Source organism: Centropristis striata, chromosome 15 (assembly GCF_030273125.1).
Source record: "Centropristis striata isolate RG_2023a ecotype Rhode Island chromosome 15, C.striata_1.0, whole genome shotgun sequence".
NCBI lineage: Eukaryota > Metazoa > Chordata > Actinopteri > Perciformes > Serranidae > Centropristis > Centropristis striata.
The window spans coordinates 15955474-15982692 of NC_081531.1; the positions used below are offsets into that span (position 1 = coordinate 15955474).

At 38.3% G+C, this 27219-nt stretch overlaps 2 protein-coding genes across 4 annotated transcripts; one reads left to right on the top strand and one right to left on the bottom strand.

Moving 5' to 3' along the window:
* Positions 1 to 79: 79 nt before the first annotated feature.
* On the bottom strand, positions 80 to 7755 carry plekhb1 (pleckstrin homology domain containing B1). The gene is made up of 6 exons (XM_059350979.1): positions 7623 to 7755; positions 6241 to 6393; positions 4394 to 4496; positions 4262 to 4301; positions 4071 to 4161; positions 80 to 727 (listed from the first exon to the last, which is right to left on the bottom strand). The coding sequence occupies exons 1-6, from the start codon at positions 7657 to 7659 to the stop codon at positions 594 to 596; spliced, it is 558 nt and encodes a 185-aa protein (XP_059206962.1). The 5' UTR covers positions 7660 to 7755; the 3' UTR covers positions 80 to 593.
* On the top strand, positions 2800 to 26324 carry LOC131986156 (tubulin-specific chaperone cofactor E-like protein). 3 transcript variants are annotated; one of them, XM_059350974.1, is made up of 8 exons: positions 2800 to 2881; positions 15560 to 15702; positions 15802 to 15941; positions 16029 to 16210; positions 17999 to 18255; positions 18359 to 18485; positions 18605 to 18721; positions 22575 to 26324. In XM_059350974.1, the coding sequence occupies exons 1-8, from the start codon at positions 2820 to 2822 to the stop codon at positions 22918 to 22920; spliced, it is 1374 nt and encodes a 457-aa protein (XP_059206957.1). In that variant the 5' UTR covers positions 2800 to 2819; the 3' UTR covers positions 22921 to 26324. The 3 variants fall into 3 exon arrangements, with proteins under 3 accessions (XP_059206957.1, XP_059206958.1, XP_059206959.1); XM_059350975.1 differs by lacking the exon at positions 2800 to 2881 and adding an exon at positions 12637 to 12695; XM_059350976.1 differs by lacking the exon at positions 2800 to 2881 and adding an exon at positions 12756 to 12835.
* The last annotated feature ends 895 nt before the right edge of the window (positions 26325 to 27219 follow it).

Here is a 27219-nt window from a genome sequence, read left to right on the forward strand (position 1 = left end):
AACTTTAATACAATATGCTATGGATTAAATCATAACAGTTACAGAGCGTGTGTCTTAATACCAACTAATGGCTGTAATGTAGTTGAAAGCTCAGGAAAAAGCTATTCAGTTGACCCTGACTTGGGCTAGTTGTATCACACTATAAATCAAGTTTAAACACTTAGATTTATGGATTGCTAGTTGTGTACAAACAACCAATGCTTTTAGAACACCATCTCTAAATTTTATTTTAATACATTATTTTATTTCCTAGTACAAGCTACACCTTTATGAAGCTATGAAGTGTAAAATCGGGCAGCAAATTAAAGAACATTCAGATACAAACTGACTTCCTTGCATTTGCAAATGTGGATTCAGTGTGCTTTACATGCAGGAAGAACATATAATTACATGGCATCCTTTTCAGCTTCTTAAGACTTTTATGCAAAAGTGCCCGTAAAGAAAAAAACAACCGAAAAAGCAGCTTGTTAAAGAAGACATGGTAGAAAAGATGAGGGTTTTAGAGGCTATCTATACATGCTGATGTCAGTGTCCAAATCCATGGAAACAGACAGATTGTACGCCGCTTTGTCATGTCAGAAATGAAGATAATCTCAGCAGAAAAGGAAGGGCATCCAGAGGAAGGATCGCATAGCTGTCCCTGCTGCCATGCCTGCGATTAATCCCAGTGCCAGATTCTCCATCACTCCATCATATGGGTCCCTCTGAACTACCACCTGGTGGGTTCCTTAGAGACCAAACAGAGGGAAGACACATTCAGTGTTTATGGTAAACTTGTTGGCTGATCCACGTTTAGGCTACACCACTTAGTTCTACATCAATGAAATGTGGTGTATTCTGAACTGATTATAAATATTTGGTGATTCCAACAATGTAACCTCATCTTTTGACAGTGCCCTATATTCTTTACTTGTGTTATTACTTCTGTCAAGGAGGTTCGTTTTTTTTTGGTCGGGTTTGTCTATCTGTCGGCAGGATTAAAAACTACTAACCCAATTTTTATGACACTTTCTGGAAGGGTGTAGCATAGAGTGAGGAAGAAACCTCTATATCCTGGATTTAAATCCCAGGGTATTTTTCACTTTCGGTAGTGCAAGGTCTGCACTCTCTGTGGTCTTTTATTTTCATTTGATATAAGACTTACATATTGTTAATTCAAGCTGTGTTAAATTAAATGACCTAGACAAGTTAAGATTCCAGAATGGGCGTAGTGGTCGGCCTCTGGGGTTCTGGGCAAGATATATTGAAACTGTTCTGTTTGTCTGCTGTGTGCACTGTACTTTTAAAGGTAGCAGGACAAACACATAAAGCTAGGAAAGTGGGAGGGACCAGGTAATGGTAGCCCAAAGTCCATCCTTGCTCCAGTACTGCCAAAGGTTTAAATGTGGACTTTAACTCTATCTGCAAGAGAAATGCTTTGAACTATATACAGCTGCATCTCAATACATTAGAATATCATGGAAAAGTCAATTTCTGGTAGTTCAAGTCAAATTGCCCCAACCAAGTATTGAGTGCAAATTGATCGACATACTTTTCAGAGGCCAACATTTCCATATTAAACATTAAAATTGGTCTTTTGTAATATTAAAAATTTTTTGAGACATTGAATGCTAGGTCATTAAATGTAAGCCATGATCATTATTATTACAAGAAATTAATTAAATTATGACATGAAATACTTCATTCTGTGTGTGATGGATCTATATAATGTGTTTTTTCCACTTTTTTAATTGAATTACTGAAATGAATAAACTTTTCTATGATATTCAAATTTTTTGAGATGCACCTGTAAACGAACATCAGATACATGTTCAGTTGGACACCATTCATTCATTTCCACAGAGATGACTTAACATCCAACAGTGAAGCCTATTCATTAATATTACATCTGTTCTGTTCTCGAAGAACTCAGATGAACATAGTTTTATTGGCCAGAGCTGCTGCTGTTCCTTGTAAGCAGAGCAGGTGTACCTGTTTCCTGAAGCAATATAAAATAAACACACTATAATAACTCACATCAATTTATCATAACTTGTCCGAACATATTGTTGTTAGTATTGTACCTTCACGTTGGTGAAAAGCTTGCTTTATTCGCTTTATTCTACTTGTATTGCCTAAGTCATTTTTTGTCAAAATATTTTTTTCCCCCTAAATCATCTCCTCATGACGTCGGCCACCTATGGTAAAATCGCCTACATCCTCAGTTGATCAGATCATGTGATTTTACCCCTTTAAGATCATCACTTCTTTGACAATTTGCCACATTCATAGGCATCAGATAAGAACCCAGCTAGAGGGAGATTGTTTAGTTATCAGTTTAGTTTATCAGTGTTTTATTGTTGACACTAATATTGGTAACACTTTACTCTAAGGTGTCTACATAAGAGCGACATGAGGTTGTCATAAACATGACATGGGATGTGTCATGAACATTAATGACACTTTGAAGTAACATTAATGCTCATGATACTTGTCATGTCATGTTTCTGACAGGCTTGTGTGACTCTTATGTAGACACCTTCAAAATAAAATGTTACCACATCTTGCTTAAGGCACAAAGGCATGTTCAAAAAATCAGTTATTTCTCTTAAGTTACATAATTTACACACAATGGTAGTACTATGCCAATAGCCATCCTTTGTTACATCCTTTTTGAGTGAAATGATCAATAAATGTCATATTTTACACTTTTGGTGAAGTTTTTTGTGTTTCCTGCAAAACTTGAAAAAATTAGTCAGGAGTCAGGGTGACAATTATTGGTTTAATGTACCGCCCGAAGTCACTCAAATCGAACGCAGGTGGTGTGGAAGACATGGCGAATGTTAAAAAAAAACAGAAGTAAAGCTGAACATGTGAGGGCAGGAGGACCCACAGAGTTCAGGTTAGTGCACGTTTATATTGCTTATAGGTTGACATGATGTCTGAGTTATAGTCTGTTCCTCTGTTGATTGTATATGATTAATGCAATCACCCGGAGTGGTTTTAATCGGTCCGGGTGCCATAGTATAAAATACTGAATCATTTTTATTTTGGTGGTCAAAAAGTAGATATGCCAAATATATGGGTGCTTTGTTAAAAATGTCTGGTAGTTTAGGGGTAGCTTAAGCAGTAATGTTCAGTGGTGTAAAAAGTATTCAGAAGTAAAAATACTAATACCACACTGCAAAAGTAGGTCCCGCATTCAAAACTTACCTAAGTAAATGTGAGAAAAAACAGCATTGAAATGTATTTGCAGAATAAACCCATTTGCTTTTATGCATTTATGTAATTATGTCTAATCACTTTAAATTGATAAAGTTTTTCTGTTAATTATTGACCTGAAAAGTAACTAAATCTGGCAGCTAAATGTAGTGGGGTAAAAAGTACAATATTTGCCTTAAAATGTAGTGGAGTAGAAGTATAAAGTAACATTAAACGTAAATACTTAAATAAAAGACGCATTCCTCAAAATTGCAATAAAGTACAGTACTTTAGTAAATGTACTTAGTAAGATTCCAGCGCTGATAATGGTTATAGGTTAACAGTGTAGGCAAGTGAAGTAAACAAATTGTACAATTTTAAGATTCCCCCTCCAGGCACATCCCCTGGAGGATAGGGTCAGTATTGTCAGGTTTTTATCGATATGATTGAAAAAGGCATTGATCAGTGTGCTTATATAACAATAATAAATAAATAATTATAATAAATAGCAAGTTTGTGATTATGAATTAAAATCTGCGCTATGAGGATTTAATTTGGTGCAGCAGGGGCATTCAGTCACAATTTAAATTCTAAATAGAAAAAATAAAATTATAGAAATGTGCTTTTATATCAATAATTGAAATCCAAAGCAGGATTGACATTTTGTATGATGGTGACTAGTTGAGGGATTTATTTTATTTTTTTGACAGTTTTTTTTTGTATTTCTATGATATCAACGTGGATTTGTTGTTCATGATGTAGTATTAGTAGTTGAAATATGTGGTGTGTCCCTTGGATGTGTTACATCATCTTATTTCCGTGTGTGTCAGAGAAGCAGGACGCTACATCACTGCTCTTTTGTGTCTTGCATCAGAACTGTGTAAGCATACCTGGTCCTGCTCCAGGTGTGATGTAGACAGTATGGTATCTGTTGAGGGGGATGGCCTGGTAGGAGTCATCATATGGGTCATATGTGAACACCTGCAGAAAGAAAACTTTTAGCACTGAGGTGGAAATATCAAACAGCAGTAAGGGTGAACAGATCATGTCTCAGCTCTTAGAGAGAACATGGATCACTCACCGGGTTTCTCCTGGTGTCAAGCAGAGTCAGTTTCCACGCTCTGAAAAAGAAATGAACATGAGATGGAGAGCTGATGGAGAGTTGTAAAGGGAGGCAGAACAGACAAGACAGGAGTGAAGTGAGAGTACCTACATGGATTCATCCTCACTGTTCGCACACAGGTTGACTGTTGAGCCGTTTGTGAGCTGAACCATAATCAGATTCTCCCTAGGATGGCTCTCAGGTGGAGTCACACCTAGAGCCCAGAAACAAGTGAAATTAGTAATTTCCCCCAAAATTTGAACATGTTGTCGAAACCTGACTGACATAGAGATAGAAGATCATACATTAAGTGTAGGTGTGCACAATAAATAGTGTTTTAGATTATATATATTGACTGTAATATAGCTTGTATAATGTTGAAAAATAAATTATTAATCATTTATAATTTGGTAAAGTTGTAGTCTACATTGAATGTTTATTTCATCATTTCTTAATGAATAGACTGATAAAACTTTTTAGTAGGGCCATTGGAAGCTTGTCATGTTTTCACACTGATCCTGGAAGTCCATGAAAAGTGTAAGGGAGATATGAATGTGATTTGAAACCCACTTTTGATTGTTGTGCATATTGTTATCCATGCATTAGGGTGAAATAACTGAGTTTGCACTGTAGGGAGCATCTGTTTCTGTAAAATGATCTTGACTGCTAAATGCCCCTGCAGTGCAATCATCAAGCGAGAGCAGTGTCCCAGTTCCATGCTGAATACTTATTGTATGCAATATATACCATTAAACTTTATTTCATACTGTGCAGGTGGCATATAGGAAAAATCAACATCCCTTACTCGTTTCAACTGTTATTAGACAAAGCCACTGTCACTTAAATGTATTTCTCTTTTTCAACATTTTCTCTTTGCATTTGGTTATAAGAGTACAATGTGCAGTATCCTAAAAAAAAAACCCAGGATTGTAAATATTAATTGAATACTGACTGTTTATTTGGTCACTTCTCAGTGTATACACACTACACACTCAACTTGGAATAGAAGATTTGTAGAATGTAATGTATTGGGACACTGCTCAGTGGCACAGCCTAAATGATACTGAGTTTTAATTAAACATTAAAATAACAAGCTGAATTCTGAATTCAAACTGAAAATTGAATTGGTTTTTGATACTTTTCAATAATTCAATAATGTGTAATTAAGACAACTGTTCTGACAGCAACAATAACTTTATTCAACAACATGATAATGCAGGTTTTTCATCAAGTGGTTATGGCATTATTCTCAGCTAAACTGAATAAAGCTCAGGCTGTTATTGCAGTTAGTAGTAAAGGTGTTTTCTTTACACTTATGACTCTTTACAGCAATCTGAAGGCAGCAGGTATCTGTTTCATCTGCAGTCTCTAATTGGACATTACATGTAACCACCATCAGACGGTTGGACCCCCTGCTTATTCATACATCAAATGTGTCGTTTATAATTATTATTCTACACACTTTCTTCTGAACATCAACAGGCATGTTGGAGACTGACACATGGAAAACAGTTCACACGGCTCCAAGAAACATTGTGAATCATGTAAATCTTCTCTCTTCAGTTATGACTCCCTTCGGAGGGCAGCCCAAATTGTAATTTGTTTTTGTGATGTTTGAAAGTTTGCAGCTGTGAGTTTGCTCACCAGCTCATCTGTGACTTTATCTGCTGTTTGGCGCTGAGCAGGTTGGGTCCAGTGGGTGAAAGCATCTGTCTACAGTTAGAAACCAGGCTGATTTTGTATGGAGTTTGTCCTTGAGTTTTTCACCATAAGTATCTCCTTTTACATTACACATAGTCATTTGATCCATTGTTATTGAAATATTGGTCATATATATATATATATATATATATATATATGTGTGTGTGTGTGTGTGTGTGCAGCTGTAGGATGAAAGTTTGTGATTTACTTGTCCCCCTTTTCATCATGGATTTCCCAAAAATGTTAAATGGCCTTACCTCCACATTCCAGGCCAGATCTCACATCCAAACACGATGTCTTGAGGCTGACACGATGCTCCAAATCTCGCCTGCTGTCAGTCGTGTAGAAGCAAAGACTCCCATCTATCCAAAGGTCACACCAGTTTAACTTCCAGCGTTTTAGGACAGAAGCTAGAGAGGAGACACATGTCACAGTGTACCATTAGCATTTGTCCTTAAAGGGTCACTTTGTAAAAAAAAAAAGTAGAAATATTAAATTGATCAGTCATTGAGCTGAAATGGTAGGTAAAATACTGTTGAGTATGTGTTTTGAAGTTCTGTTTCCTAGAAGAGTCATTCCCATTGACTATCCTGAGTAAGCCACTTAAGAACATGGTCAGGGATAATTAATGGGATTAGAAGTTACAAAAGGTGGAGTTTCATAACAGGTGCAGATACAGACATTCAGCATTCCTAGAAAATGCTGAATGTCCAGTCAAATTGATTTATTTATATTGGATTAAAACTTGAGGTGAGCATTTGGTTATAAAATAAGATGTGCTGCATGTGCCAAGAAAACCCTTAAACCACACTTGAATGTGACAGAATAATCTACAGATATATCTGCATCTACTTACTGTATGTGTCAAGAAAGAAACTGCAGTTTATAAATGCTAGAATATGTTTGAGGTCATTAAAACATAAAACAAGTGTCCTTATTACATAGTTTGTCCACCAGGGAGCACCAACAACTTTATTTTTAAACTGTAACATGCAAAATGTAAACTTCTTTAGTATGTATAAAATTGTTTATGAATACTCTTCTTTTTAAGGGACCCTTATCAAAATAACGTTATTTGTTTGTTTTTAAAAAAGAATGAATCAAGTATTAGTTGGTCTATATCCATAATAAGCTGTTGCTAACTCAGCGGTTGATGAATCATTCTGTAACTGTAAGATTAAATATTTGGTCCTTGCAACAGCCAAGATGTTCATCTATTGTCTTTTCTGAGATGCCTGTAAAATATCAGAAAATGGGTGAGCAGCTAGGAACCACAACACCCACAGTTCCAGTCTAGCCAGGGATGTTTGTTGCACCTCATTTCCTGGTCTGTCAATTTTGTAATAAACCATATATTTCCCCCCAAATACCAAAAATAAAGCAAATAAGGACCAATAGCCACGTCCCATTTTGTCTTCCAGTTACTTATTTTCTAAAAAAAAAAAAAAAAAACACAAACTGAACAAGAGTTTGCAATTGGGGGGGAAAAAAGTTAAAAATGAGAGAGCAGCTGAAAATCCTCACATTAGAAAAATTGGAATGTTGCTCTTTATCATAACAGCCAAAGCTATGATAATAATTCCCACCATGAAGCTGTTGAAAATACATTAAAAAAGTGAACCATGCTGTAAATACTCACTCTGTCTCCACAGCCAGCCTGACCTCATGAGCGCCATGTGTCTCAGCTGTTGTCCCAGTTGGTATGACAATAATAATGATAATCCAATAGCGGCAAAAGGAGAAATTTAAGTTTTGGTGTTTACAAGACCAAAACCAGCTGCTCGTTGTTTTAGAGTCCTCTGCCTCTGTTTATATTCCCTCCGTCCCACAGACAGAGAGGTGCTGGTAGATTATTCTGGACTAAGGTTGACTCACTGGATCATTGTGGATTAGGAGTGTTTGGCCCCTCCCTCTCGTCCCGTCTCATCTGCCTCACTCTTTTTGAACTGATTTCTCTTCTTGACTTTCACACCGTGTGCCATACCTCGCTTATATGGTTGAATACTCCTGTTACATGCTCATACAGTTAACTCCTGTGAGCATTGCCCCTTTAATTCATGTGCATATATAGCATGTTTCACAAGTTAAACCCTGCATTTAAATAGCAACATGAGGATTAGCCTCCTGTCACCTGGTCAGTTATGAGATTCTTCCGAAGATATCTGCAGGGGGGCATGTGATACACTTAGGGTTGTCACAATACTAAAATTTTCAACTCGATACCGATACTCAGGAAAATATCGATACTCGATACCATTTTCGATACCACAAGGATAAAAACAAGGACCCCAAAATTTAACAGAAATATTTTTATGAACAAAAAAATGCAACATGTAAAAAATTAATAGAAACACAGGTTAATATTTATAATAAAAAAAAAAGTTGTGCAAAAAGAAACTATGATAACAAGCTTCAGGTCTGAGGTAGTGCAAAAAATAAATAAATACAATACAAATAAACAATAATAATTAGAACAATATTTTGAGGTTGCACAATATTAGGCAAGCTTGATAAAAAAATAACAATAACTTAACTTAAGTGTTCCTTCCTTGGCTATGCTTTACACACATAATAAACTAAATGACACTAGCCAAACCAGTTAACATGAACATTACATTGTTGAAAAAGCTCTGTTCATTTTCATAGCTTCTGGGGACTTGGCATCATGTTTTCGTTGTTGGTCAAACACAGACGGTAGAGTCGGCTGTGTGTGTTGCTGTTTGGTTGCAGGTCGACTTTTCTCTATTGATACTTTTGAAAATGAGTATTGTATCCGGATACAACGTTTAAGTATTGATACTTTTTTTGAGTATCGATACTTTTGACAAGCCTAGATACACTTGTGACATAATTTCCTCTTTGGAGCTGAGTCACCTGATTATGTATTTAGAGTAATTTCTTAGATTTTATTCAGAACCTGCGTTTTCTTCATTGTCTGCAGTGGAATAACAGTCAGGCGTATCTGGGAGGACTCTCAAGTGATCAAACAGCTGTGACATGTTTAAACTCCCACTTTCTTCCAGCTAGTGTGACAAACTATCTCTTGAACTTGTCAGAGACACCCCACTTAGCTCTCCTCTCACATAGTTTCAGTTTTTCCATGAAAGTGGCGATGTTGTCAGACCGTTAGATATACCAGCTTGGCCACCCATTGTGTATCTGTAAAGAAATCAATCAGGAGACATCGGTTTTGTGTCTGCAAGACCATCAGACAGAATTGGACAAATCTTTTATCTAAATGGCAAAATAGTTCCTTCCAAAAATCAAAAATATGTTTTGTGGTTTATTTAAATTCAAGCTAAAGTTTCTAGAAATAATTCGTTTTCTAGTTTCTTAGTTCGTGTTAGAGACAAATTGTGACAAATTGTGAGACAAAATGTTCAGGGTTAAAGCAAACCTATACTGACTGTTGGTAGATGGAAAGTGAACCCAAGGGTTAAGGTGTGAATGTAGCACAATGAACTGTAGCTGCTCTGTGTGAATAGAAGGCTCACTTACTACTGTTTTGTTAAATGAAATGTTTTTATGGGCTTGTTATCCATTGCTTGTGAGGCAGAGGTGCATTATTTAAGTCACAGGTGGAGTTGTAGCTGCTCCAGGGTGGGACGCTGCTCAGGGGCCTTGGATGGACACATCTGTAACGACTCCTGACAATGTTGAAAGAAAGCAAGGGAACAAAGTTAGACGTGAGACTTGCTGTGATCCATTACAAAGTTTAAAGTTCTGAGGAAAAGATGTGTCTCTGTTGGCTTGGTCTGCATTGTGCATGGTGGTGTTGGACATAATACAGAAACAAATCTATCAAAGTAGACACTTGGTTAACCTACAGTCAGTAATGCATTCATTGTAGCTTTTTCGTGGTGTTTGATTTTTTTCTTCAAATCAGACTTTGGAACCCTCGCCTGTCTCTTAACAGTGCAAAAACGAACTACGACATGGGTAAGTATCCAGAAAAGTCCAGTTCTTTAAAACAGATGGAAATCTAATGGAGTCTGGTGAGCCATAAACCCTCCAGGACATCAAATAAATGTCACTGATTAACATATATACAGACACATAATGGATCACTGTGGGTGCATTGCTTTCTTTCAGACAGTTAACTGTTTAAGGAAAGTTTGTTGCAGAGGAACCTCAGGGTATCAAATGGTGTGTGTCCATACAGCACCGCGCCCATCTGTCACACTGTGGTGGGACGAGCCCTGTAGCGCTTATACATGGACGGCTCTGGAAGGACAGACAGATGGAAGGGGACAGTCAGAAAAAGTCAGAGATTGTTTACATGTGCAGGCCAGGGATTTTAATAATCTACTCAATAGGTGAATAGTATGAGAGTGTCAGTGTGAATGTCTTAGATAGCTCTGTGTTCTGTGCACAATATGGGGACGTCAGACTGCAGGAATTTTAATCAATACCGGGTTAAAAGAATACTTTAAAAATAATGAGTTGATTACAGTGAAAAGAAAAGTTACTCGTCATTTTTACTCAAGTACTATATTTAAGTATAGTTTTGAGGCAGTTTTACTTCTATATTTCCATTTCATGTTCCTGCTTTTTATTCCACTAAGTTTGACAGCTGTAGGTACTAGTGACTTTTCAGATTAAGAGAAAAGTAAAATTGTGCAAAAGTGCAAATTTGCTTTAACCACGAACCGGCGTGTTTCCACACGTTCAAGCATTCACAAACACGTGATTGAATCGCTAGTCACAGATAATAAAAGTATATATTAAACAAAATATTACTATTCAAGGTACAAAGAGGTACATGTCAAAACAAACAAATGGATAGATTTGGATTGCATCTCATGGCCCGTCTGATTATCTTGTGACCCTTCGGAGGGACTCAACCCCTTGTTTTTGAAACTCTATATAAAGTTATTGAAACTCGCTCCTTGAGCACCTACAGCACTAAAAATTTTACTTATCCATTGGTGTATCAGCAATAATATATGATAATACATCAGTCATCATGGCCAGTTTTCACTTACTTTTACTTAGGTAGGGTTTTAAATGCATGGCCTACATATGGAGTATTCAAAAATTGTTGCATTGGTACTTTGTATGTGAAGAATCTTCCACCAAGAAGCTGTGGTGGAAGAAATACATAAATTCTTATAGTCTCTTACTTCCTTTACCCTGAAGCAGGAAAACAGGAGAATTAACATCAGCACGCAACACCACTGCCATCTGGTGGCAGTATGTGGTAGACCCTTGTCTGTGTTTGTGTGTGTTTGTGTGTGTGTGTGTGTTACATACATTGCTTATTTAACTTAATCCCTTTTTATATATAAACTGTTCATAAGATTGTTAAAGATCAGGTTAATTATTTTGTGTTGTAAAAAAATACTTTAATGGTAAATTTAATGATTTTCTCATTTAAAGTTTTAATAAACTGTGAAATTACTCCCTGCCATAAAAAGGTCTATAGTTAATAATTATAGAGTGCTGGAAAGAAGAAACTTCTCTGTTTTCACAAAGGTTATTAGACGTGATTTGAAGTACAAAACACTGTGTCCCACTAAACTTTTGCCAGGAAATAAGAAAAAAAACCTCCTCCATATTCGCCAGCATTAGTAGTTATGCTCTGAATTACGGAATTAAACACTTTAGGATAGGGCAGAGACTGCGTTACGGAGCTTAGTTGCATATTTTGGCAGACTTCATCTCCAGCCTGGAAATGTGAAATACAGGAACCAAATTTTTATAATGCTGCATTTAGTTTAATGTACATTTCAAGTAAAGTAAATGTTATTGAGGTGAGCAATGTATTAAACTACAGTGATCTCCCTTTTGTTTACAGTATCAAGCATATCTAGATCCAGAACAGTCAATAACATTGGATAACCAATTGAAAAACTATTGTGAAAAAGTTTGCTTTAAGAGGAATGAGATATGATTGTCTCAATTTTTTTCAGTATTTTTTTTCTTTTATTCACTGCAGTGAAGTTAAATTACACATAGGCCTACGTGAGAATAAAATCTTTTATTTTGATAGTCACTTGTTACTTTGCAAAACCTCATGATTAACAAAAATTAAGCAATCCAAATGTTGCTATTTTTCATTTGCTTAGGTAAAATCGAAACGTAGGGGGTACAATATCTATCAGAGGGAAACTACAGTATGACACCTGTCACATTATCTGCACAGAGAATTCAGCTGTGCTTTTGTTGCTGCTGTTTACATTCTTCCTGTTACTAATTTTAAAACAAAAATGCACCACAGGAATGCACTTCTAGGCTATTGTTTTTGTTTTGTAATTTGTTTTTATTGTGTTGGAGGTATACCTGCATTTGGTTGTGCAACACTGTGTTGTATAATGACAAAAAATGAAAACAATAATATAAATAAGCTATATTTTAGTATTTAATATTTTATGTTGGCCTATCTATAGCCTATACTAGTTTACTATTGCTGATGTGATGTACAGCTGTCCAGAATCAAGTGTGTCCAACTTCATTAATAATATTTTAAACCACAAGTTTGTATGTATTGGTTTTATTTATATATTTATTATATATTTTTTAAACCACTAAATTGTAATTGCAACAGTTATTTTCTGTGTATAGTTTGAAAAATAATATTGTACAGTAAGAAAGACGGAAAAAAACAAGACATTTAAACAACGTCACTTCCGGAAAAGTAGGCGTGTCTTAAACTGTCAACTAACCGAAGAACAACAAAAACAAACACAACACTGAGGGGGTTCCGGGGACGGTGAGTGCAATCGTCTCAAAATATACCGTATCAGTTACAAAATACAGTATGAAGAGTTACATGTGGCGTTTGCATGGGAGGTCGTGAGTGACTCGGTGCTCGCAGCCACTGAAATTTTGAAACCTTTTTACGATCGAAAGGTGAAGGTAACGTTACACTGCTGCACAACTTCAAACATGTTGAGCACCTTTTCGAGGTTGACAGTACTACTGTCTGCTTGTGCGGCTGTGAAATGAATACATATGCCTTTCGCTACTTTCAAAATGTCGACGTTTAGTTAGTTATTTTTATCTATTCGTTTTTGCACGAGCGACATTGGGCAACCAGGCCTCAGCCGGCCCCCTTAACGTGCCTTGCTTATCTTGCTTGAAGAATGTTTCACCTAACCCCGTTAAAAAACCTGGTAGTTCAACGTGTCCTTGCTTGATAACAAGCGTATATAACAGAGACTAGAATACTTTCCACCTTTATCGAATCGTTATTGGTCGCCATTCAATTCGGCATTAATACAGCAATAAAACACTGTTTTCTACTTTTTGTAAAACGCTAACTGTTAAAATTGGTGTAGCCTTTTTGCGATAAAGTCATGTTACACCGCGGAGGGCAGTAGCGAGTAATTTTTAAAGTTGAACTTTTATTAGGAATAGTTACCTGCTGTTTATTGCTGCCACCTTGAACAAAAGCTGAGGAGGCTTTTTAAACTACTTTTATATGATAGTACCCAGGATGTGGGAGTGACCTGAGAAATGTAACATTATATGGACAGGTTTCAACTGGATGTTTTTCTCTCTATGGACAAGATAAGTCTGGCATATGTTCATCAAACCTTTTTGGCTCTGCCTGGAACACAGCTGTCACTCTTCCTGTCTTTTGTCAGCCCTATAATGCAAGTGTCACTGCTTTTGATGTGGAGCAACGGCTGTCTTCCTTTGTTGTTTTACTTCCATTAATGTAGGATTTTATATTTGCATGAATTTAAATCAGCTTTCTCTGGTTCCCAAACCCAATTTAGCTCTTTTTTATATGCTCTTCTTCTTGTTTCATCAAAGTTGTCATCATCATGTTCTCTCAGCAGCAGAGGAGGCATGTGATCTGATGTGTAGTTGAAAACCGACTGTCCTTTGGTCTCTGCTACATCAGAGGTATCCCCTATCTATGACAGGAACATCAGACAGAGTCCGGACGAAACACTCAGTCATTTTTGCAAACCTGAGTTTAAGATGATCAGACCATTTGTCTGAAACTGATAGGGCTGATCAGGGCTGAAGCGAGTGGGTGAGTCCTGGGCACCAGCAACTGCATGTGGACACACAAGGTCGAAGTTATATGGCTGATATCATCTCAAAATCATACTATTGCAAATATGAAAATCATCTTAGTGTGCTATATGATACGATATGAAATGGAGAAGCATATCCACATATTGGAAAAGCTACATTGTGCACCTTTGCTTAAAACATTATTAGTCAGATCAATTATCAAAATGATTAAGAATGAATTGTCTGTCAATTGACTAATCTGATAGTCAGCTGATTGTTAATGCACTTCACAAAATGACTTTCAGCAGGAACAGGTGCTTCAGCTTTGGTGTCAGCTGTGCACCTGCTCATGTCAGTGCTACTTTGCCTCTCACATTTCTGCTTCTGTGTCTTGTAGGTTGTTCTGTGATGTTGATGGGTTATTTTTAGACATTTTTATCCAACACATACACACAAGATAATGTCTTTCTAAACGAGCTACAAGACCAAGTAAAATAGTTTGAAATGGTTGACAATTGTGCAAATCTGGTTGACCACATCAAGTCCTGTAGAGTACCCACAGTGCGGACACTTGCATTTAAACTCTGTTTTGTCTGCTCAGTTATTTTCAATACGTTGTATCTTCATTTATTTGTTTCCATTTTTACATCGACCTAGACTTAGAAGGGAAATTAGCTTTAGTTAGATGCCTTGTATGTGTTTGTTTGCCCAATGACTTGCATTGTTATGTACACAAATACCAAGTAATTAAATGTTGTTGCTCCTGCCTGATCCCCCAATTGGGTCAACAGGGCCACAAGTTTATATACCTTCTCTGCGTTAACAAAGCAAATGACTGACTTGTCTTTAGTCAACAATGTCTTCTTCAAGTTGTTTGGCCAGCTCACTTAAATGCATTTCATCAAGGAAGCCATTTTTCTTAAAAATCCTTGTTTCATTTAAGTGTTCAGTGAAGCTGCCCATTGGCCTGCAGAGTGATGCAGGTTGAACTGGTCACACTGCTTCCACAGTTACTGTTTGACTTTAAAAGAACATGCAAGTGTTTTTTGTTTTAAATTTAAATTACGAATGGGCACATTTGTTTCAGTGATTGACTTTTATGGATTCTGATTACCAAAGTTCTTCATGTTCCCATGAATTGCCCATTGCCCAAAACACCTATATTCTCTGCAGATGATTTTGTGTTGATCACATACAGTATGTTGATCCTGCAATTGTTTGATAGCCTTAAAAATGACAAAATATACTTGTGGCCTGTCTTACATATTTAGTCGGATCATATTAAGATTTAAGATTCCCTTATTATATATAATTATTATGTGGGTGCAGGGAGGGTCTTACAAACAAGGTAGAAGGTTGAAAAGTCTGTTTTTCATAATTTAAATGTATCAATATTTTATATAATATCACCAGCCTTATTCTATAAACTGTGAAACAAAGCAACATTGAAATGACCCAGGACCTGATGTAACTATTGTAATGACTTAATAGTTGCTAAAGCAAAGGCTCCAAATCTAAAAATGACAAAATAAAACATGAAGCAATAAACTGATTGTGTTGTTTGCACCTTGTGTTTCTTTGTCTTTCCCTTGGATACCTGCTAAGGGCCGGGACCATGGAGTCGTCCTCTGATGAAGAGGAGGTGCGCACCTTCGTCCAAGTCCTCAGTGACAAATACAACCCAGAGAATTTCCCCTATGGCCAAGGAGTAATGGTCATGCCCAGCCCACCAGGATCCCCTGTCAAAGGTGAGAGATGAAAGATGCGAGGAGAAGATAAAAGTGTAAAGATCCTGAATGTCTTAAAAGCTGAGCTAAGTTTCCTGAACTCACTACGTCTGTTTGCAGATCGCCTGTTTTTGCCCTGTTCTCTGGTTCTGAGTGACACTGGAGTCAGTAAAGCTGGCGACGGGTCAGACATTGCAGCTTTCTGTGCCCATGTGGTAGAGCTAGACCTGTCCCACAATCAACTTAACGACTGGTCGGAGGTGAGTGTCCTTAAAAAAGTTGGTTCCTAGATATTCTACAGAGCTATTTACAGTAATATTTTTGTTTTATTTTTTATGGGTTGCCAGATCTGCACCATTGTTGCCAACATCCCTCACCTAGACTTCCTCAATTTGAGCATGAACCCTCTGAGCAGCATAAAGCTGGAGCCCTGCATGGCTGACGTGTTCTCCAGGGTCCGACAACTTGTTCTCATTAACACGCACATCAGCTGGGACACCGTACACACACTCACGCAACATACACCAGAGTAAGTGATGAGACACATGAATGTTGCACTGTTAATACAATGTGTGTACTGTGAAGTAAGGGAAGACCAAGGTACACAGCAGATGATGTTCTTTGTTTACAAGAAATCCATGGTGATTATGTCAAAGATGGTAATACACAGTAGCAAAAATTTGGACTGAAAGCAACATACACTGCCCTGCTGCTATGAATACTAGAGGTGGGGGGGAAATGGTACTGGTATCATATAGAAACTAGAAGATCTAAGGAATCTATAGGACTATGCGTCAGGATATAATATCATATAATATCAGATATAAAAAATTCAGAGCAGTGAAGCATAAAGTTGAGGAAAGTTTGAGAAAATGCTGCAATTGCTGTCGTCCTTACATGTTTGACCAACAAAGTATTCAGTCAAATTGAACTTTTGATAACAGTCTGTGGGTTTGACTCTCATTGTTGAGAAATAAAAAGACTGAAGTGAGATGAATAGACTGAGAATTTTCTCTTATTTGACAAAACATTTCTTGATTGAATTTAATTTTGTGGACACAAAATGCAGTTAAACAGTTAAATCGCAATATATTGTATTGAAATACTCACCATATCATAAAATGCTTGTATTGGGATAAAATCATGTCATGGGGCCTCTGGTGATTCCCACCTCTAATAAATACTTACATTTACTCCTGTATTAGCATTAGCCCCTTTCAGACGTTTTGCCTTCAATCTGAACATCCCAGAGGCGTAACTGGGGGACCAAGTGATCCCGACTCTGTACCGCCTTTTGAAGGTAGTAACGGAGGCGTTAAAGTGGCGAGACTGTTCGAGGCGAGATCAATATGACCCGGCTTTATTTGTGTGACCAACACTCGGGTAGTAAGAAAGGAAGTGGATAGTGTCATCAGAAACACGCCTCTCATTTAAGTCTGACAGTAATCGAATCATGTTCAGCAAAATGAAGAACAACTTTGCATGTATGTAGAATCTCTACAGCGAGAAACAGCACGACGTGCAGTTCTTCCGCCATCATTGTTTTGAAAGCACTCACCGCTGCCTTTGCTTATTGTACACATACTGCCACTGCTCTGTTACACACCTCGACCGTCTCCTCCCACTTCGTTCTGCGATGCTGGATTGTAAAGTGAATACGTAGACTGGGGACACCAATATTACACCGTTGCAGAATCCGTATAAATGTCCTGAGGCGAAATGATAGCAGAGCTCATTATAGCACTTTTGTGGAAACAGTAGGAAAAGGGTAATTTATGTATTCTGGGCACCGCTGCACTGCCCTACAAAACAAAAAGGCAGTAACTATGCAGAGTGCAGAACTGAGAAAAATTACTTTAAAGTTATCCTGTAATCCAGCCGTTTAGTTACTGTACAAACGACTACCATTTTCTCCAAAACGACACACATTTGAGATAAGATGTTTTGTCACATAACAAAGGATGCCTTGAAAGTCTTGAAAATGATAACTCATTTTTGACCAAAAATGCAGTTACTGCCTTTTTGCTTTGTAGGGCAAAGGACGGGTTTGCTCGGCACATATTGCTTAACTGATGATAAGATTCCTATCTTATCATCAGTTTAGCAATATGTCAAAAGGTATCAGGAGATGGAGTAACACAATTGTTGCATCTGCTTTTATTCTATAGACTAATACCTACAAACTCGGAATGTATCCAAGGAAATTACATAAAACATAATAACAAAATGTATTAATTTATTTTTTTGCCTCAATTATTTGTTTTATTGTACTTACTTTTATTTTTGTCTCATTGAACTTGTTCACTTCATCATCCAGGCTAGTGGAGCTTTTCCTGTGCCTGAATGGCTACAACACTGTGACAGAATCCCAGGCGTCCTGTCCGTCACTACGCCTGCTGCAGATTACAGACAACCAGCTGCAGGAATGGGCAGAAGTGAGGAAGTTTGGGCAGCTGTACCCGAGTCTGAGCACACTGGTTCTGGCCAATAACAGTGTGGACTCAGTGGGGGACTCTCAGGACACACTGCAGCGGCTGTTTCCCAACCTGCGCAGCATCAACCTCAACAACTCAGGTCTGAGAGGGCTGTGCACATTCACATCTGTCCATGTTTAGTATTCAGCGCATGGTGTGAATGAAATATTTTCCCTAAAACTCTGTGCTGTTGTGTTATTCAGGACTCAGTAAATGGGAGGACATTGAAAGGCTGAATTTCTTCCCAAAGCTGGAGGAAGTCAAAGTAAAGGGGATTCCTTTATTGGAGCCTTACACCACCCATGAGAGACGTAGCCTCCTCTTAGCACAGTGAGTCTAAACATATACACATGCACAACATCAAATCCTTACAGCCCCATAAATGCAGGATGTCATAGCTTTCTTATTTACCATCTAATCTTCATACTTACAAATGTCCCTGCCTGCAGGCTGCCCTCTGTAGTGCTGCTGAACGGGAGTGCAGTGTCTAATGGAGAGAGAGAGGATGCTGAGAGGCTTTTCATCCGCTACTACCAGGACTGCCCAGAGCAGGAACTTCCTCAGAGGTACGCAGACATACAGTATGCATGTATTACATTCACAAATATTTTTTACACCTCCTCCCAGGTGGAAGCTTTTGGTTCAGTTTGTTATCTTGTCAGTATTACGGAAAAAACTACTGACCCGATTTTCATAAAACTTAGTGGAAGAAGAAAACTTTAAATCTTGGAGCTGGTCTGAATCAAGGGGCAAATACACAAATTATTCTTCACTTTTGTTAACATTATGTGACAGGACATTTGTGCCACAACGATTTGGTTTTGTTATAGGTGGGGGAAAAAAGGTTCCCTACAGGGAAAAGTTATCAATAGTCTGTGTAACATGGTTTAAAATAAACACAGCGTAATTACCAAACATTTCTTCTTTACAATTAATACTTGAAATGATGAAAGCTCTTGCAAATGACATGGAAGAAGAAAATGTAAATCCTACTTTGGTGTTTCATTTTTACCTCTTAAAGATTTCATTAAACTTATTTTTACAAAATGAGCCGAAAAACTGAAAACAAGGAAGATCTTGGGTTGATAATAATTATAACAAATGTGAAACAAAATTTAAATCTGAACTAAAAAGTAATCCGATTTGAATTGCGATCACACACTAAGCTTGTTTACAAGGTATTGCATTTAGTCAACGCTGATCTACAGATGAAACCAACAAGTGCATCTTTGATGCAGTGTAAAAAACATTTACACTGCGAGATTGGCAGAGGCCTGAGCATTCCGAGTGCCCTTCTTGTTATCATTGTACTCCTGATTTTAAAGTAGTCTTTAATGCCATGAAACATGTGACATTACTCCACCGAAGTTGTTTTCATTGTTTTGTAACAATAGCAACAACTCACTCTTTGTGCTCAATACCTGTACGGCATATGATATAATATTTGGAAAGCTCTCTTCGGGGGCTGACAGCAGTCAAATAATTGGCGGTGCTCTTCACCGACAGCATTCCACTTAACCTTAGCAGAATGTTGGAGAGGGATTTGTGAAGGAAGGTGTAGTCTCTGACTGGGGGAAACTAACCTTTGGGAGACAATGCCACCAGTCTCTCCCTGCTCAATGACTCCTTTGTGCTGGGAATTCTCTGATTGGAAAAGTGATACACAAGGTAGCAGGATGATTTTTTTTTTTTATGTATACACCTACTTTGTCAACCTCAAACTTTAAGTTGAAAGATTGATTTGTTTTGTGATGTCACTGGAGCTGGAGCAGATCTCCTAGTTGTGAATTATCTTACTCATTATGGCAAGAAAAGGTGTTTTTTACATGTAAAGATCCAGGATGCATTCAGTAATTATGCTGTGCTTATTTGAAACCATGTGACACATACTATCATATCCCTCTACTTCTATGCTCACCTTCCTGTTTGTAAACATCCTCTACATATTTGTGGTCTTGGTTTGGAGCCAGGTTCTCGGTGTAGGTCCAAGGTTGGGGATCACCATGACTCTGTGTGGGTGTCATGGGGGTGTCGGACACGCTCGGTAAGCAGTGAACACACCAATATCCGCTTTCCTTTCGGATGGGGCTGTGGCCTCGCTACCCTGAGAGATCAGAGTGCTGCAGGGTGGGTCACAGCCTCTCAGGTGAACACATCTGACACAGCCTGGCTTTGACTAACCTTAAATCAGACTGATATAGCTCAATAATCTACAGTGGATTGTGGATAATCTGGGAAAGGGATAGTGGGAAGAGGAAACAGAAATATAAAAGAAATGTGTTTGTTGGAAAGGAAGGATTAGTTGCAAGGATAGAGGGAAAGAGAGGACACGGCTGGAAAAGAAATCTGAGAGTCAGCGTATCCAGTAGAATAAGTAGAGAGGGACTGAAAGGGGGACTGGACCTGGAACAGTGGATATTTAGGGCCAGTCTGGGAGGTAAGAGGGGAAATCAGCATTTTAACTTTTTAAGCAGGTCATCTTTCAACTAGAGGACTGGAGACATGAGATAATGAGGTAGGATGAAATGGCAAAAGAGAAGTCGGCTAAGATTTGGGCTAGATTGTGTCTGTATCAGCTCCAAAACCTGTTATTTTCGCTGGTACTTTACTGTCCATTATCGAAGAATGCTGGAAAAGACAATTGGAATGCTGACTTGTTATCACCTGCAGCATTATTTGCTCCATTATACCATGCTTACCGTGTTAAATGAAGCCTTTTTAGCTAAATGGCTCCTCTTAGAATGGCACTTTGTGCGCTGTGGCCTTAGAGGACAATTCCCAGGGTGGACCACAAGTTTTGGCCAGAAACCCCAGGCCAGGGGACTGGCTTTGTGGGGTAGTTTTGGGGAGGGAAGGGAAATTGCTTTGATTGGCCCAGCTGTTACAGTACCTTTGAAAGCACAGGCCTTTTCTCCTGGATTTTATTTAATCGTTACTGGGTCCTTATCTCGAACATGCATTCCCCTGAGGTGGCAGAGAGCTTTCTCACGGCAAGCAAGAGGCAAAGAACTCGGTGTTTCTCTGCCTCTTAAACACACAAGGTACGTTTCCTTTTACCTGTTTTTATGCTCATTTTGTAATTTGCTCACAAAAACAGAAATTCAAGGACCTATCGGAAATATAGCACAAAACATATATGGCTATGGTGAAGTTTTCCCGTTGAGGAGAAGCTGCTGATGGAAAGAGACTTTTTTTAAATAGATCTTGACTTCGCCTCTGCTTCTTCTGTGGTAGAGAAAACATCCCTCCACTCACTGTTACAGCCTCCACCTCCCCAGCAAGAATACAAGAGTGTATAACACAACATCCCTGCTTTGAGTCCAGATGGGGGCCTCTGTTGCATTTCACCCTCCTCTGCATTATCAAAGCAGCTGATTAAAAATGCCACAGGGTGCGTGTGGATCCAAATGCACCTGCTTACACCCCAAAAACTCATTAAAATGTTGCCAATATATAATTCTACCACATAATTTCCCCAAAAACCACAAAGACATTGTTAATTACTCAGCTGTAGAGGTGGAGGCACATGTGTTTCTTGACTTTTCAGACTTTGGAGGGAGCCAGGATAGGTTTTTACCCCTTTTTCAAGTCCTTATTTTTTGGCTAGGGTAATTATAATACCGGTGAAAGCTTTGCACATACTCATGGAGAGAAAACAGATGAATTTTTGGGAAGTGAATTTCCCAAAATGTTGAACTATTCCTTTTGCAACATTTTAAATGAACAGACTATTATGAGAGTTTTTTATTTTTTCATTCTTATTAATTTCTGTGGGTTGTCATAGTTTGATACCAGGAAGTACATCAAAACAACAACAAAAAAAGCAATTTCAGAATTTCATCAATATCAGAGTTTCATAGTATTTCATCAAAATGCGTCAGGTTCAATGCTTCCCTCAATACCAATAATTGGTTATACCGACCCACCCCTAACAACATTGGCTATCAAATTGTTTCTTTTTAGTTTTGTCCTCTGACATTGAACTTTCATTACACAGGTAGTACTTCATCAAAGCCTTCCAATTCTCTATTGACTTTTGTGCTTCCTTATTCTTCCAGATTTGCAATATTAGTTTTTTAAGGATAAGAGCGGAAAAAATATCTTGAAAAATAAATTTCCTTGGAGAGACTATAATTTTCCTGTTAGTATATTTACATAACCAACTCTCTCACCTCTCCAACCTATTATGAGAGTTTTTAAAGCGGAACATAATCACATACATTCTTGTTAGATACGGGATGATGCCAGCACAGGTTACAACAAAACACATTGCGTGTAGGAACAGCTTTTTCTGCTCCGAATAAGTTTGTAAATGCTTGAATTGTCAAGTTGATCTTCACCAAATTCAACAAGAAAACTAAATAAAAAAAGCTAAATAAAAAAAGAAACCCTTCAGTGACCTGACATCCTTCCTCCCAGGTACCACATCCTCGTATCCAAGTATGGTCAACTGGCCCCGCTGGCAGAGGTGGACCTGACCCCCCGCGGCACCATGGTAGATGTTCGCTGGGGTGACAGGGTAGAAGCTGTCAGCCTCCGCCTGGAGCAGACGGTGGGCGACCTGAAGAAACATCTTCGAGCTGTGCTGCAGCTGCCCACCAATGGAATCAGGCTCTTCTACATCAACCGGGAGATGTCTATGATGATTGGTCCTGAGGAGTTGAAGTGCGGCAGCCGGGCCCTGCATTCCTACAGCATCCGAGATGGGGATGAGATTCTAATTGTGCCCAGAGTCAAAGCCCGCTGCAGATCCTCAAACATTTGAGTCAGGAGGCTCTCTGGTTTTGGATGAAGGGGACTTTAGGAACACTTACTGGATGCTAAGTTTTGACTTGAGCTTTTTACTTTTTTTTTTTTAGTTTAAAATAAAAGGTGATGTTTTTCAGCCTTGAATGTAAAGGTGTTCGCTGTCCACCATATTGAACAAATCTATACAATAGAGTATTTGCACATAGGAGTTCCACATTCACATATATTGTATCTTTAGTTGCACATTTCTGTGCTTTAGTTGGTTGAGGTAAGACTGCAGTTTACATCTCGTTTATGAAAAATGTTATGCAAATCCAGACATGGTGCAAAAAAGCCCTCTGGAAAAAAAGGTGCCGGAATTACCCATTGAATGCACAAATTGTACATTGATTTAAAGATGTTTTATAATTGGAATGTTTATTTGAGATTTTAGGATGAAAAACTCCCCCTTTCCTGCGCCATTTGTGGGACTTATTAGTGTTTATTTAAGTGGTGAAAAATGTTGAAATTGGGTGACAAAAAGAAAATGATGGTAGATGAAAAGTTCAGATGAAATTGGAGTTTAAAAACTGCTGTGTGCATAGGTTCTGTAGTTTCACTATTCATTTTGTTTTCAAAATGCCTTTGCTGGCTTTTCTGCACCATAATCAGCAGCTCTTCAGTGTTTTGTCTTTGCAAGTAGAAGATTTCTCCGAGGCCTGTTTTTATGCCTTGGGAGTACAGTTTGGGTGAAAATCATTCAAAACCAATTTACTCCTTAAAAGCCAACACAATGGCAAACAATGGACCTTAACCATGCAGCAGTGACTGCAGCCAAGCTGACTTGAACACACACAAAGTCTGTGACCATTCAATTTCTGTGTGTCGCCAAGGGTTTGTGACCTGGGTACAGTCATCACTTGTATTGCATATAAACAACCATTATGTGTGGGGGTGGGGATATGTTGTATTTAGATTTTAATGATCATGACAAGCTCAAAGAGGCTTTTTAAAAATCTTTATCCAAGCAGACTAGATGTTGCTCATGAGAACACGAGTGTGTGCATAAATAACAAATCTTTCCCTGCTTCATCCCGTCACTCAGATCTCTCTCTTTCCACACAACACTTGTTAGTGAAATACCCTGGGATAACCCCGGAGCTGAAATCACCAATGCAGTGTGTTGGGGATAACACGGAGCACATGGCTGCCACTCAGTCAAGACGCCCTGGTAGAAAGGCGAGACATGTCTGAGGTGAGCTCGGGTCTGGGACAGAGAGAAGGAGCACTGATGCTCAAGTTACTGCAGGTCTTCTGGCTGTCTAGTCCATGAATGGAGCAGCTCTCTCTTGCTGCAGAGACAGCTGAGAAACGTTGAGGCCCAGTCTGTACGGTAACCACACACCGGCCGCTGTGTCACAGACACTTCCGCTGCGTTTCGGTTAGAATGGGTTCAACCAACAGGCTTTTACCCCTCAGCCATTCACCTCAATCTCCTTTACATCCGTCTTGCAAACCTGACACTTCTAGTGTCTGCTGTTTCACAGGACGTGGGGTTGTGAACTTCTCCAGTGGCTCACATTGGCATCAATTGTTATCAAAATCAGATATATTTAGAAATACATGTTCCACTTACAAGAAAATGGGTAGCCTTTTCCATTGCAAGAATGTAACAGCCCATAGCTTGCACTTTTAGGGACTGTGTGACTTAAAAGGTACTAGCTCTTTTTTCTTGTGTTTCCTTCTGCAGATTTGGCCCCATTCACACAGCCTGTTCAAAACATTTTGTTATTCCACCTTGTCGTTTTTGTATGATAGGTATAAATGATTTTTCAGCCATTAAGTTGAAGCAGAAGTAGTTACCAAGCCAAATAGCAGTGCTGGGACAGTCATTGTGACGGGCCTACACGCACACACTAGACGCCAATGCTGTTGTGTCACGGGTCACACTTCTTTTCCCCCCAGAATGCTAAAATCACACACTGGGGTGGCATTATGCCATTTTCATTTCTAACCATTGACTGCATTTTCCTTGATTGGCCTCCGCTCCCCAAATGCTAATAAGGACCTGGACCCTTAATTTGTCCAACAAATGTTCCCTATTATTTTCTGTTATTGTCTGTTTTTGTGAATGCTAACACTGGTAAAATGGCAATTTCTGCTTTTGTGTCTGATGTAGTTCTTCTTCTTGTGATGTGATGATGCATCTAATTGACCAATAGGGAGGGACAGCCCCTGAAAGTACCTGTAACTTGCTTTGAGGAGATGTAGATGTATTTCATCAATCTAGCACAAAGTGGTTGTGTTATTTCCATAAGTTCCTGCAGTGGAAAAAGGATGTCAGGGTTTACCGGATCAGCATGTCTTTGGACAATGGGGATAAAACCGGAGCACTCAGAGGAACCTCATACAGATTTGTGGAGAACCTGCAAACTCCACTCTTAAACAACCCCACTACCTAGTGGATGAGAGCCCAGGGTCTCCTTATTGAGTGCTGCATTCATAGAAAGCTCAGGACATGCACTCGCCTATTAGTGATGGGCAAAGCTGTTCTTTCCAGTGTATTGAATCTCCTTGTTCATTGAATCAATTCATTCTTGACCGGAGCTCTGACTTCGAAGTCGCATTCTACCAGTGTGCAGATTGTTGGCATCACCAGATATTGATGGAAACTGAGTTTTAAGAGTTGGAGTATATTGCTTGTTGTATAATCACGACCATAGTGTTTGGTGGCCAAATAATTATAAATTCTGACTTACCCATAGTCTGTTTTAAAGGGAGTTTGGTGATTTAAGCTATCAAAATATATAATTTTTCTTTTACACATTTATACCAATAACAAAAGTTAATTTTATCCTCCTGTTACCACGTGTGTGAAAATATGTGATGGCGCCATCGTCCTGTGATGCCCCTACTGTGCGGTCTGGTTCGCTCCTCACTCACAAATTTACTTTGTAGTAAATAACTGGAGATCTCTTCTTGGGTTTTTCTGTCTTGACTCACTCATGCATTCTGCATTATTATGACTGAGTGCTTACACAGGAAGTAATGGGATGAGCATGAAACATTTTGTCTGAAAGTGATATTGTTGTAAGGTGGTGATTTGCATGTTCTGATATTTCTGATATGTTTGATTTAAAATGTGTATGAGATCATGTGTCATTTCAGGGAAACAGTGTTTATGGGCATTTGTAATTTTGACACTTTTGAAATATTATCTGTCACCCTCACTTTTATCCTCCAGTTATACCAAATACAAAACTTATTTACAGATTAAAAAATCTAAAAGATAGTTGCTAATCTGTAATGCAGTTTGCCTTGTGCTGTTAAATATGGTGTTTAATTTATCACGTTTGCTTTCTGTCATTTTCTCAAATGTGTATCTTGATATTTTTAATGCTAAACTCTTTTCTTTCTTGAAATCATATTACGATTTATATACCTGTACTGTGTAATGGTGATTTCACTTCTGTTTAAGAAATAAATTACAATTATTTCATCTTATTCTAGTGTTTTAATACAACAAAAAAAGTGAAACATGTAAGCCAATTCAGGCAGACAACCCAAATCAGCTATGACCAAATTATGTGCTTCATTATAACATATCAAACCTGCCCTTTATTCGGCACTCAGCGCTGTGGTCATCATTTTGCTCAACCATGCCCTCTGCTGTAGCTGGCATTTGTATTTTAGTAGTGTTTTCTTTCTTCAAACAACTTCTTCTGTCTCTTTTTGCATGTATAAACCATGTGCTTTTACTGTTTTGTTCTGAGGCTACATGAAAAACACCCAAAGAGGTTCCTAAGGCTGCATAATTAATTAAAATTAGCAATCACAGTTTTATGAAATTACAAATCCATCATATCAGGCTTCAAGTGTGTTTGCTTTTGAACAGCCAATTGTTTGGACATTCAGCCTCCTTTGAGGAGCTACTGCCAGCTATGGGCCTGGTTTAGGTGTGTGTGATGACAGGAAGAGGCAACTGTTGGTTCAAAGCAACAGCGTTGAGTTTATATGGACTATGGCAATATCCAAATCGTAGAAAGGTGCGAATGCTGGTGTATATTTCAATCTTACTTTGACACATATTTTGCCTTTAAGTATTGTGGTGCTGCAGAGATGTAAAATACCAAATTGATTGTATTCTACCATCTGAAGAAATAAATATTTCTTTGGCAGAGATTCTTGCTATCCATATCAGACTCATGGCGATGTGGCTGTAGTTGTCCAGATCTCTATCTTGAGCTAGATCAAAGTGTTAGCGAGACTAATGAACCACCCAAGCAACAACTGAAAACACCACTGTCACAGAAAAATGAACAATTAAACATAGAGC

Bases quoted from the DNA above. Each gene is read 5' to 3' on its own strand.
- LOC131986156 (XM_059350974.1), top strand. From the start codon at position 2,820: ATGTTAAAAAAAAACAGAAGTAAAGCTGAACATGTGAGGGCAGGAGGA. The intron at 2,882-15,559 runs GTTAGTGCACGT...ATACCTGCTAAG, and splicing joins GGAGGACCCACAGAGTTCAG to GGCCGGGACCATGGAGTCGT. The intron at 18,486-18,604 runs GTGAGTCTAAAC...CCCTGCCTGCAG, and splicing joins CGTAGCCTCCTCTTAGCACA to GCTGCCCTCTGTAGTGCTGC.
- plekhb1 (XM_059350979.1), bottom strand. From the start codon at position 7,659: ATGGCGCTCATGAGGTCAGGCTGGCTGTGGAGACAGA. The intron at 6,394-7,622 runs GTGAGTATTTAC...TCTCCTCTCTAG, and splicing joins AGGCTGGCTGTGGAGACAGA to CTTCTGTCCTAAAACGCTGG. The intron at 4,497-6,240 runs GTAAGGCCATTT...TCTGGGCTCTAG, and splicing joins ATCTGGCCTGGAATGTGGAG to GTGTGACTCCACCTGAGAGC.